The sequence below is a fragment of the Pyrus communis genome, chromosome 2 (genome assembly GCF_963583255.1).
Source record: "Pyrus communis chromosome 2, drPyrComm1.1, whole genome shotgun sequence".
Lineage (NCBI taxonomy): Eukaryota > Viridiplantae > Streptophyta > Magnoliopsida > Rosales > Rosaceae > Pyrus > Pyrus communis.
The window spans coordinates 2206987-2221060 of NC_084804.1; the positions used below are offsets into that span (position 1 = coordinate 2206987).

Consider the following 14074-nt stretch of genomic DNA (forward strand, 5'->3'; position numbering starts at 1 on the left):
TGCGTGTTCGGCTCATAGCCTCGAAAGTGTTGCCTACGTAGCAAATGGAAGTCCACAAACAGCGATATAAAATAAATCTTAATAAAATTAATAACAATGTCTATGGAAGTCACGGGTCTCCGGTCTCCGTATTTGTTAGCTTATATCAGAAAATGTTTTGGGGGGGGGGGGGGGGGGGGGGGTGGGGAAGGGGAATCAGCAGAGAAGTTGCGAGTATTTATTAAATATAGTCAAAAATTTACTTTTAATTTTAAAAATATAATTTTTTATAAAAATTTTAAATATATGCAAAATTTTAACTAAATAGATACAAATACTTTCAAATTTAACAATCAAATAAATTAAAGGTTTTTTAGCCAAAATGATTCGTGATATTGACATAACTTCTTAATCTGGTTCTTAACAATTAATGATAATCAATAGTAGTGTTCTTAAATTTGTCTATCGTGAATCATTTTAGTCTTTATTTGAATTTGTCCATCGTAATCATTTTAGTTTTTTTTTTGTAAAAAAATCTGTCAATTGCTCTGTTAGTGTGATGATATGGCACCACGTGAGTCTCACAAATACAATCTTATAACGACATGCAAATTAACTTTAAAAACTATTTTTATATTTAAAACTAAAAATGATATTAGTGAGAAAAAATGCGTTGAAGACATGATTGAAATTCTGCTGCTTTCACTTGCAGTAACTGTAGCGGCACTCAATGTCGGTGATGAGGGAGTTGGAGGGGATAGGGTCGTGCTGGTGGAGTGTAGAAGTGAAGGTGAAGTTGGACCAGAGCTTGGGGTGACAGTAGCTAAAAAGCCTTTAATTTATTTAATTGTTTAATTTGAGGGTATTCGTGTCTATTTAAGTGAAATTTTGAATATATTTGAAAGTTTTTATAAAAGTGACATGACATTTTTGAAATTAAAAGTTAATTTTTGGCTATATTTGATAAATACTCGAAGTTGCTGGTTGGAGAGTAAACTAAGAATTTACACCTTGTGTCGTTCAAATACAATGGTTGGGGATGTTTGTGGAGAACACCCAATCATTTCATTTGAACAACATCAGGTATAAGTTAGTGGAACGAAGGATTCAATGAACAAACACGCGATTTTGAATGGAAGGATGTCTTGCAAGCATTAGAAATGCCGAATCTGTAATTTATCCAACAGAATCGAATTCGTCGGTCTTACTAGCTGTGGTCGAAGGAGCATAATGGATATACATACACCAGCACCCATCAAGCAAAATCACTCTCACAGAGGAACATTTGGAAAGATACGGAATATATATGTAATTTGAAGCCCAAGGTTTAAATACCTATAAACAGGCTAATTAGCCCAACAATGCAAAAGGGGAAAAAGGGATACAAAATTGTTCAACATTTTGTACTCCACAATAACAAACACTATCAATTGAGCAACCACCACAAGGTGATCCAGTGATTGTAGATGAATTTTAAGTTCGTATTTCACATAGCATGTCCTAGGTTCGATTCCTGATGCTAGTAAATCTCACAATGGTGACTAGGGGAAGCTACAATGCATCTGTGAGTCTTCTTGAACCCTGAAAAAGTGAACTACAATAGCAAAACTATCAGCTGATCACCTCTTAAAAAAAAAAACACCATCGATTGCAACATCATAGTATTTTCTTCCTCATTTCATCCTAAATAATCGGACATAAAGATGTTCTAAAAAACTTTGATACCTTGAGCATACTATTTGGGTTTATCAAATTGATTGAAGTCATGTCATAACTATAAATGATCTATAAACCTACCTCTTTGATAAAAGAAAAGTTTGCTACGTTACATATCTTGCCACCAAACTGTAGAGACACACATCAATCAAAACAAACAAAATTTTAGTTAGCGGAAACTTTGATAACTTAAGCATCCTATTTGGGTCAAGTCATGTCTTAATCCATCGTTCTTCTAGTGTCCGTTTGATGGCCCCTAAAGTTTGAACGCTTTAAAAAAAAATTGAAAAATGAAAACAAAATAATTATCAAATGACTCCTAAATAAATGAATGATCGAGCTAATGGTTTCGTCACATGCAACTAGATAGTTTGGATTGCATTCCCCCTCCCCCCAAGGTTAGGACCTCGTCCCCTCCCCCTCCCAAACACACACACCAAAAATATAAAAATGGAAGGTTAGGACGTCGTAATCTACTAATCTGCAACCGGCACTGACACTTGACCGTTGAGAAACGAAGTTAATATAATATATTTCACCATTAAAAAAGAGATGAATATTCTGCTTGTGTTTATTAGGGTTCATGTGTGAACCCAGGCTCAATGCATCGCCATCCTACACCTTAACTTGAAAGCCGCTTGAATTAAAAAAAGAGATGAAGCTTTCTGCTTGCGTCTATCAGGGTTCAATGTGAACCAAGGCTCAATAAAATCAACATCCTACACCTTAACTTGAAAACGGCTTGAATTCTGACCAATTCAAATAATATTAGGAACCATATATATAATTAAAAGGCAGCCTTATGGGTGGATGACCTTCGTTTTCTCTCATATGATCCATCGCGAAGGCCTTGCTAGCTTTTGCCAAAATTGGTGACGACAATGCATATAAGATACAATTAGGGTTTAAGGGAGAAAGAACATCAAACGTACAAAGGGAAGCTTTATTGAGTTACCAAAAAAAAAAAAAAATTGCTCCTAGTCAAGGGGTTAAATCATAGAAAAATTAATAAAAAAAGTTTGAAAACTTTGATTTTTAACAATAAGGACAAAATAAAAGGTAAAATAAATAGTACCATGATTAACTTTTTAGTGTAAAAATATGATTTTTCGTTAAAGTGAACAGTACCAGAAAATCCACCCTCACGGGAGGGGGCCCCTCTTCTCTCTCTCTCTCTTTAAAATCAGAGCCTGAAATCTATAAACCTGCAAAACAAGAAAATAGGAAAGCAAGGACCGCTGACAGAGGGGGTTCATGCCACACCAAGGCTGAGGAATTACAATCCCATGATAGCAAAAGCTATCTTCACCTACATTCTCTTCTCGGTAAATGTTAGATCACCTTGTTCCTCTTTGACCTCTTTGTACACAATAATTTACTTATTTGGCACGAATTTGTGAGATGACTATTGTTGCTTTCACATTGCATATTATATACAGAGTATAATTGGCTAAACCTTTTATAATTTTAAAGAAAAACTAACGAAAATAGCTTAAAAATTTTGAGTTTTAATAAAGGGTAAAGTAAATAGTACCAGGATTGACTTTTTAATGTTAAAATATGATTTTTCGTTAAAATGAACAATACTAAGAACTTTTCGTTAAAGTTGTCTAATTTTAATCCAAATCCGAATATTTGAATTTCTTTGATTACATCGGTTTCCGTCCTATCATTACTTGGTCTACATATCAAGTCACACATATTCCAAAGTTCCAAACCCTAATGTCAAGACACTCACACTCATCCACAAATGTTTTAATTCTTAATTAAATTGGTAAGGATCGTAGATTGCTCAGTGAAATGAATTGAAAACGGCTTCTTGCTAAGTCGCTGACATTGATGGATGTTAATTAATATTTAAAACAAAAAAGATTGAATTTCCCTCCAACTATATCCCAAAGCTCTCTTAATTTGACTGAAATAGTCTTATATCTATGTAGCATTAATTCGATTATGACGAGAAGATGTGATATATGTTCCAAAAACCCAAATTTCATCATCCCGCCGAAAGGCACATGATGAAGAAGAAAACTTCCATAGACATTTTGAATGTCATTGTGCAATTACTCCACTTGCATAATTTTATTGCAAGTCTCAAATGTAGGTGAACATTTTGCGTATAGGAGAAATCCTAAAATGTATGTTGAAAATTATATTTTTCATGCCACTAAGATTTTGAAGTTTGAACATATTGGAGAAAGTTGCCTTCAGAATTTGACAACTTCCTATTGTGAAAAGCGAAAACTCATAGTTTTTTTAGTCGTGATTTGATGGACACAGAGATTATAATTATTATGTTAAAATTTGCATCTATAGCTGCAACAGAAACTCTACATGTCTACGCCTTCAAAAGACAACTCATTCATTGTCAAAGATGCCATCACACCTCAATGGAAAATATGTCACGTAGACAAGACCCCTTTTCTTTTCTTTTTTTCTTTTTTTTCCCCTTTTGGAAAAGAGGACAGCCGATGTTTCATCAGAGCAGTTCATTGGTAGATGTATCCTTCCTGAGTGTTCGAAAGATTTATAAAGATATTTTAATCTTTTTCTAATCATTATCATGTGATTTACTAACGTAAAAAATTAAACATAAAACATCTTATGTAGACAAGATTCAATTTGAATCTTATTATTCTCAACATGCATGATTTCAATCTTTGTGCAAATTTTATCCGTCAAAGTGTATAATTAGTGCATTGTCAATTTTTCATCTCAACAAGGTTCGAATTCAAAAGAAAACTCAGGTGCTGAAAGACATGCCCCACTTTAGGAGTTTGCTTATTCAAAAGGTTCGAAGGGCTTTTTCTTTGGGCGGTCGAGGTGAAAGTGAGAGATATGGAAAAGGGTCTCTCTGACTCTATCAATTGGTCAAAGACCAGCCGGATTGCACCTTGTATTCTACAAATGATTTATACAGAGTAATTTTATATATAAACTTTTTGAAAATTTAGTTTTACATATCAGACAAGTTGGAGACACGTGTCAGTTTGGCAGCTCATACATCATAATCAGCTGCCTAATTTGCCTTGACGTCTAAATGATGCACGGCTTACATGCATGAAGGGGTTAAATCCCTTTTACTCCCCAGTTGTTGGATAAAATGAATTGAAAATGATTAAATGACAATAATTAATAAGAAATATGAGAAAAGTAAAAAGAGATGTGTTAATACGCCATCCTTGACCTAATTGAGATTCAATAATTATGAGATCCATAATTGACCGTCTAATAAGGTGATTTCGCTTCGACCTCTCCATCAGCAGTCTCTGCCTTTGGATTGAAGAACCTCTGGATTTCATTGTAGATGCTTTACTTGAGGATTGTATAACCGAGCAATGATTGCTCTTCTTTTGTACTTTTTTCCCTATCAATGAAATCTTCTACCACTTTGACTTGAAAAAAAAAAAAAAAAAAAAAGGGTTCAGGAATTCGGTTGAGAAAATATTTCGAATTCGTATATGAATGGTCAGTAACTATAATTATGCCACAAGGTAATTTCTCTGCACGTATGCACATTTGTGTTTGTGTCAAAGTGTCAATGCCTTGGGGAGGAAGAACTGAAGCTAAAATATTAAGGTTTACTGAATTTACGTGACTTGAAGTCTTGGACAATTGTATAATTAATTAGTACCAAGGGCTTCGAGAGTCTTGTAAACCTTTTACTCCCTTTCATTTCATTTTATACTCTCTTTGGATTAACTTGTAAGAGAGTCCATGCCATGCAAGTCTCGGACACAAGTCATGCATCAAATGATAAAACCAGTGGAGACAAATGATTTGGTGAAAAATGTGTATAATCTCCCTCTCATCTATATGAAACAACAGTTTTGATGAATTTTTAAGTATGACAATCACACCGCCACGTAAGTTAACTAATCCAAATTTTATCGTATTAATCGATGACATAATTGATATTTCACAGACCTAAAGTATATAATATTGATAAATAAAAACATAATTAAATACATAATGTGAGTACATTCGAAAAAATATGGTATCAAGGTTACACCAAACAAAAAAAGAAAAAGGGTGTGGTCATCTCATTAAGGCTAAACCAAGATTAAAAGTGAATCATGCATGGTGATCATGAGCTGTCCATTGATTCTGGGAAAATTATTGCATGACAAAAGTCCCCAACATATTATTGTCAATGGAAATTTGATGTCGATATCTGAATTTTGGACAGTCAAATTTCCAAAGTGTTTGAAGTATAATATGCACATGGAAAGAACAGCAAAGCGACCCCACTTAAGCTAATCAATAATTAATCATCATCAGCCCCACAAATTCTTATTGAAATTATTTTATAGTAGAAACAAATTTGTAGTCAAAAGCCTCACCACCATACGCTTTCCTTGTTGTTCTTCTTCCTCCTTCCGCCACTGCCCACAACGCCCACACTACCACTTCATAGGTTGTAAACTTTTAACTTGATAGGACCACTGATTTATCCAACCGTGGTCAACCGAACCGGTCCAACCCCAAGCTCATTTATGGGACCCACCTCTGCATTATCGAGTCCACGTGTCCTAGATGCTGACGCAGTTAATATTAGGTCGTAATGTTGATACTGCATGCACAACAGCAGCTAGCATACAGATATCATACAGCAATTCTGCATAGCATGGAGATGGACATCAGATAAAAGATGACAAAGCCGGCACAAGAACCACGACATGATTTTTCAATAAAGCTAGGGTTTCCCCTTACGTGGTCCCCGTAACGTAATAACACTCACCGCTCAGAGGACGACACGTACTTTCCCCGTTTTGTCAAACTCGCATATTTCTATAACCTCATGCAAACTATTACTTTATTAGCACGTCAAAACGACACTCCGCCATACAGGTGGCCCAGACAGGTGTTGATCTCACGTATTCCGTCTGATCCCTCCGGCCGTGTCGCCGGAACCTTGGACTCACTGTCGGGAACCAAGAAACCAAATCATTGAGCTTTTGTTTCTCTTTGATCATTGTTACTACGTGCAAGTTTCCCTTTTTGCCTTTCCTGAGTTTCCTCTTGGCTAGATGTAAATAATATATGTTTTTGTGGCTCCATTTTTAATATATTTGTTAATTTGTGCGAAAGATTTTTCAGTTTGCGTAAAATATGGACATGTCATTATACAATTGAAAACATTTGAAAAAAAAAAAAAATCATCTAATTGTATAATAACATGTGGTATTACACCTCATATTTCAGACACACTGAAAAATCTTCATTTGTGCAAGGAAAAGAAGAAGAAAAGTTGTTTTGCTGCGACATATTTATTAAAATGTCATGCTTCTTGTGAGTCTACCAACTATTATGTACTAATTAATTGATTAATTATAATCAACGGCCAGATGAAAAGATCCTATTCGATTATTGTATGTATTTGGTTTCAGTCTTCGTTGATAAACAAGCATCAATTTGTCCAAGTATTTGACGTGAATTTAGAATAAAATAAGCATATTACCAAAAATATAAAATAGTACTTGATAAGATAAACTACTAATTAAGGAGATAATTATGGAAACTTTCCATTTAAAGAAGAAAAGGGACATGAAGAACTTGGAGAGATTCCGGATACTGTAAAATTACCAAAACTAATGCACTGATTAATTCTTAGCAAATTCTACACGTATCAACAGCTTGATCAATCCCAATGATCAGTAAGAAACTTACAAGTAATAGTAAATAATATCACATGAATTCATTAACACCCAAGATGTCTGGGATCCCAAACTTTAACATGTTGCTACAGTAGCTTTCACGTTCGTCCTCTGTGCCGCTGTTGAAATACGTTGTCGAATTCGAATTCAAAGTCGTCGGGCTTGAAGAAGGCGTCGAGAAAACTGAAGTGAAGCTGAAGTTCTGGTTGCTGTTGTTGGAGTGAAAATTTGAAGTCTCCGGCGAAAGGTCCAAAACAGTTTGATGCTGTTCAGACCCAAAGTATGCAAAACTTGGTAACTCAACATACTCTTCCGTAAAATTTGAAGTCCCCACATTACTTTGCCACTCATTGAGTTGAGAGTTTTGTGACCTAAAATCACTTAGGCTTGATGGGTACTCTACATTGGGCTGCTGCTGCATGAGTTGTGAAACTTCATTAGGGTATGGAACGTTGTCTTGAACTGGTTGTTGAGGTTGGATTTGGGGGTTGCAGATTTGGTGGTAATCATTTTCTTGAGCATTTTGAAGAACGAAATTTTGGTTACTATTGTTTTCTCTACGGGATTGGATTAGAGAAGTGGCTAGCCTTAGTAGCTCAGGGTTGAGTCCAATTGGTTGGCCAAGCAACCTTGAAAAGTTGTTCATTTGATGGTGGTGATGAGATGAGTTGTAGAGAATGGATGAGAAGTCGAGAAGATCAAGACGGGGACTGTGGGTGACAGGATCAATTCCCATTCGGAGAAGCCTCTTCCTAATGTGGGTGTTCCAGTAGTTCTTGATTTCGTTGTCGGTTCTTCCGGGCAAACGAGCGGCAATAGCAGACCATCTATTCATGAAAATGAATTAATTAATTGTTTTGACAAAAAAATTTAATTAATTAATTAATTGTTGAATTCTGAAGTATAGAATGCTAATTATTATGCTACTATTGAACAATGAAGTTCAAGTTGCAACATATTATATGAATAGAAAAGTTAAAAAGGAGGCTAGCTAGCTTACTTGTTGCCCAATATGCTATGGAGTTGAATAATTGTCTCCTCCTCTTCGAATGAAAACCGACCTCGTTTGATGTCCGGTCGGAGATAGTTTGTCCACCGGAGACGGCAGCTCTTCCCGCATCTTTGTAGCCCTACACAGAATTGAAAGTAACAAAACTTAGTTAAACCCCGTTACGGATTATTTGAACCATATATGTACAAAACAAGTTAATAAAATAAATAAATTAAACATGAAGCCTCGTATATACAATATATGACTAATTACCTGCATTCTTTGGGAGGGTTCTCCAGTTGCCATAACCATGTTTCTGAATATAATCCATGAGTTTCTGATCCTCCTCCGGCGTCCACGGGCCTTTCTTGAGGCCATTTTTGTCACAGCAAGGTGTTCTTCCCATGGTGTTCAAGTTTTTGTTTGAAATAGCTCTCTGGCTTTGCTTTTAAAATCCTAGTGCACCAGTACCCACAAGCTTAAATATATACTAGCTTAAAAGTACTGTGTGCTCAACTGTTCATGTACGTTAATTGAGAAACATGGGTCAAATTTATGAAGGGTTTAGTGTGAGAGAGAGAGAGAGAGAGAGAAGAATGGATCGATGCAGATTAGATTGTAGGGTCTGTATAATAGACGTTGGTGTATAAATAGGAAAGCCAGTGACGGCAATGAAATGAAATGAAAAAAAAGGAGGAAGTCAAACGGATTCGGTGCCGTCCTGTTTATCAACATGGGTACGTGTCCTTCTTTCAGAAGCTCAACATATTGTCATCATCAAGATTCAATAAGTTTTCAACTCCAATCCCTCTCTCCCTTATTAATCTGATATTTTAGTTTAGATTTGTCTGTATTTATATATGTAAAATAATTTTGTACCTACCCATCATCCATGACCATGCATAGCATGCATGATAAAATATTTTAATTAATTAATTGATGAATAATAATTCTATTTCTATTTACAGAAAAAAAAAATTGTTATATAAATCATATTTTTACATGACATTTATAAATCATGTAATTTCTGACCAATAAGAAATAAGTACGCTAATCAAACACTTAAGTAGTAGTTTAATCATCAACAAACGCGTCGTATAATTATAAAATACAGTTTAAGTAGATGATCCCTCTAGCGTTACAGAGATCATGTGCGATCACTTGGGTCTGTATGTTATTATTTGTAATTATTAATTTATTGGATTTTACTTCTAGCGTTATCGTTTTCCAGCGGGATTGTGTAGTGTTTCTGTGGGTCGTGGCTTTCTGCATTCATATCACGGAAGGGGCTTTCAGCTGTCATCGACATAAGAAGATAATGCAAGTATTGGTGCCACGTACCCCTCCTCTTGTGACTTGTGAGCTGACCAATATATTGTCCTTACTGGAACTTGACATTCATGGCGTCGTGTCTTCTTTGTCCCTCCTGCATGGCTCGAGCCAAGACATATATCACGAGCCATGGAGGTAGGTATAATAAAAAATTTAAAGCTAACTCAATTATTGTGTTTAATTATATAAATTAAGACAAGACTTATTATTAGAGAAGCAAATTGGGGCACATAGATTGGCGATGTGTGACTTAAATCGCGAGCAAGATGTTGCTTGGTTTGAAGAATCACCCGATATCATAGACTTAGGACATCTCTCGTTTGTAATTTTTTGGTGTGGGCATATTTTTCATTCGACAGGTTTAAAAGTCTTGATAAAGTTTTAACGCTGTCCCTCTATGCACCTTATTTTCTTTGTATGTGTTCTAATTCTTTACCTTCAATCAATAGCATGCTTTTGGTCGAAAATTATATAAAATTAAGATTGATTAGTACTAAGATAAGTTAAAACAACTATAAAGATTTGTGATATATATAATATAATATATTGGTATCTCTTGCATAAAATGATGTCGTGGTAATTTCGTGTAAGTAGTTAGTAGAGGGCATGGCAGATTTCAACGTTTTTGAGAAATTTGTTTCTTCTGTAAATTTGTTCTACGGACGTTGCCAACCAAGTAGGCAGTCAGTCCATGGGAGATCTTTTTTTTTTTTTTTCCAACGAGCAACGATAGTTTGATATTTCATTAATCATCTCAAAATAATACATAGATACCAATTGGGTGCAATACTTCAGTGACCAAGAAAATGATCTATAGTTGAATTTGCACAAACAAGACAATAATAGTATGTAAAACCCCTAAACATATACCATATGTACTAGAACTTTGCACATCACCCCTACAAATCTATCACAAAGTGATAGATATAACATATTTGTATTGGCGAATTCCAAACGGTCACGACCGAATAGTGCGGCCATATAAAGTCATCACAGAAGCGAGACCACATAAAGTCATCATTAGTAGACGAGATCACATAACTCATCGCTCAAAACGAAAAACTAAATTCAGCAATCGTTGCAGTGAGGCTACAACACATACTAGGCAAGACAATAGAACTACACAAAACAAAACTAAACTACTCTAAGAAAGGAACCGCAAGACGGCACAATCCGATGAACGGATAGGACAACTCAGGCAAAAACAACCACTGTGACACTGCACAAACTGGAGATTCTTTTAAATACGTGAGATTTAGGAGAAGCATTTATGTGAAGGCGGCAATAATCGAGTTTGGTGTTTGATGAAATATGGGAGCATTTATTATACACATAACAAAGGTTATCCAGATTTTAATATAATTTTGTAAAAATAACAATATTGAACAAAAAAAAGGTAGTGAGGTAGTCACATGTTGGACACTAGCTAGTTCAAAAGACAAGAAATTAAGGCCAACCCTATAAGTAGTAGATAGCACATTTTTTTAATAACTTACTGAATTACGAGTTTTGACCCTCCTTTCTTTGTTGTTTAGATGAATTAATGTAAATTATATTATTGTTTGTAAAAAAAAAATAAAAAGACAAGAAGACCAACTCACAGGAAACAATTTAAAAAAAAATAAAAAATTTGATGTTTAAGTTTGGTTGTTTGATTTTCTGGATCTACTTCACTTGGTGTGCAAAGGCTGTGGCGGTAATTAAGTGATGCGATAGCCCATGTGCATCCTACTCCTTGTCCCACCATGAATTGAGATTTTTTATTAACATGATCTTCGTGTAATACGAGATTTAACGGTTTTATTGATCTGTTTAATCTTACAATTCCCAACGAGCTTGAATGAGTGCTTGAAGTGTACTAATTGCTTTCCAATTATTGTAAGTTTTTAAATCCAATGTACAAGGATTTCTTGGGGATTGAGTTATTCATGATGTGTATTTCTAATGCCCTATATTCAACATTGTACTTTTCGTAAAAAAAGTTTGATTTTGCAGTCTATATAAAATAAAAATAGTTTTGACTTTACCATTGCTTACCATGTTCCACTCTCACTCTCAAACATTTGGCTATCACGTCACGTAAAACGTCAAGAACTCAACTTCATTGACTTGAGGGGAACTGGTTGAGCAATAATTGTGTATGGTGTGCTTATGAAATTCCCGAATGGATTATTATTAGGCTAATTATAGAAAGTGACTATACAACCCTTATTATGTTCAGAAGATTTAACTTAAATGTTACGTTGAACCAGTTCCAATACAAATTTGTATATGTTTTACAAGGATATATATTTGTCTGACAAACCCCTCGTTAACATGACAGAGATAATTAACACTAGGTCAAGAATTAATTGACTATAAAAGTTGAATAGCACGATTAGATATCAAACTTATAAAAAATAGATATCATTTTCGCAATAATGTGAACTGCATAATAGAAATAATTACCACTAGATCGAAAATTAATTGAAGGCTTGCTAGCCAACATAGTCACTAGATCGAAAATTTATTGAAGGCTTGCTAGCCAACATAGTCTCTTAGATTGTCATAACTCTTCACTTTGGTCCCTGATTGTCCACCGTCAACCATCTTGGTCCTTTTGTGAAAGTTATCCGTTAAATTGAAGAAACCACCAGTTCAATGAAAGGTGTTGATTTAAAACAAACACCCCCAATTTAATGAAGATTTCTAAAAAAATGACCAAAAAATGATTGATGATGGACAATCTTACGAACCACTTCTACCGATTTTAAATTTTATAGATTAAAGTGAGGAGTTATGTCAATATTCAAAATCATTTTAGATAAAAAAGGCTTAATTGAATATGTATAAACCACTCAAACCTATAGGTGACAATAAAATGATTATTATCTTCACCATTGAACCCACACTATTTGTCTAGCTTGATTATGTATCTATCAAGAAGAAACATGATTTATATTATTTAAGAAAGGGATTTCATAGGTTGACCAATCACAGCCATATATAGCGAAGGTCCCACATGAATGAATAGAAGGAGACTGAATAAAATACACAAACATTTTCGATTTTTTTTTCTTATTTAAGATGGACTGTATCACTATACCATTACTTTACAGATATCGTTCAGCACTTCAGCTAGCTCGAAGCCGTCCCTAACAGCTTAAACAAAATTCCACGTAACTCACATGCATAATCTCTATCTTTTTCTTGCCAAATATGTTAGGTTAAATAACTCATAGCAATATATATATATATATATGGAGAGAGAGAGAGAGAGAGAGAGAGAGAGAGAGATAAAAAATAAAATGCATGCATAGCATGCATGATGATCTCTGGTGTACGAATTGAGCAAAATTTGAGACTTTGAGTAGTTTAATCATCCGATAGATTACGTGGAATGAAACTGGAAACTTTGCTTGTTACGTGTCTTAGCGCAAGACGTTAGTTCCTAAAGGGGGACCATTTAGAAGCAAGTCCTAATTACAATTAATCATCGGACCATCATTAGCCTGCCACTTAAGATAATCCGACGTCTATTATTTACTCTCCAATAGTCATTCCCAACAACAAAACAAAATAGGTCCCTCCTTTTATGACGTATGAAAGTCTAATCTGTACTTTATTAAATTTAATTTCTCTGTTAAGTTTAATACATTATTTAATAGCTTAATCGGGGAACCGATGAATGTGTTAATGCGATGAGCTAGGGTTTCTTCTGTTAAAATCTGTTAATCTGGAAGCATTTCGGTCATCCAACCAGCAGTTCTAGTGCCACCGCATTTAGTCAACTTAAAAAACCCATTAAACTAATCTTTGAGTTTTTAAACTTCTGCTATTACTAACTCTTAATTGGACATGTGTCTACTGGATCCTTACTGTTCACTTCTTATTGGTTTCAACATCTTAGGGAATAATGTTAGGAAGACCAATATTTTAGACCAAATTTTATAAACCATATGATGTGGTTGTTGATTATTGAATTATTACTTAAGTATTAATTAATATGCTTATTTTCTATTGATGACATATTATATGGTTTACAAATGTAATTTAAAAAGTTAATTTATTTAGCATTAACTTTAGTTTAAATTAAGAGTAATGTTAGGTAGATCAAAATTTTAGGCCTAATTTACAAACGATGTGATGTGTCACTAATAAGAAATAAGCACATCAATCAACACTTAAGTAATAATTCAATATTTGACAACCGCATAATATAACTGATAAAATTTGATCTAAATAGTTAGTCTCCTTAGCATTACTCTTGAATTAAACTAAAATGCTGTTCATGTCGTTAAAAAAACCATCTCTTATTCACCCTTAGGATATAGGAACAATGTACGGTCAAATATTATTTTAGTCGTCTACTAAGGTCTGCACTTTAATCTTTTCAAGGAAACGCTTATAATCTCTAAGC

At 34.5% G+C, this 14074-nt stretch overlaps 1 protein-coding gene across 1 annotated transcript; it reads right to left on the minus strand.

The window, feature by feature from the left end:
- Positions 1 to 7243: 7243 nt before the first annotated feature.
- LOC137726511 (transcription factor MYB102-like) lies at positions 7244 to 8857 on the minus strand. The gene is made up of 3 exons (XM_068465445.1): positions 8617 to 8857; positions 8353 to 8482; positions 7244 to 8179 (listed from the first exon to the last, which is right to left on the minus strand). The coding sequence occupies exons 1-3, from the start codon at positions 8747 to 8749 to the stop codon at positions 7384 to 7386; spliced, it is 1059 nt and encodes a 352-aa protein (XP_068321546.1). The 5' UTR covers positions 8750 to 8857; the 3' UTR covers positions 7244 to 7383.
- Between the last annotated feature and the right edge of the window lie 5217 nt (positions 8858 to 14074).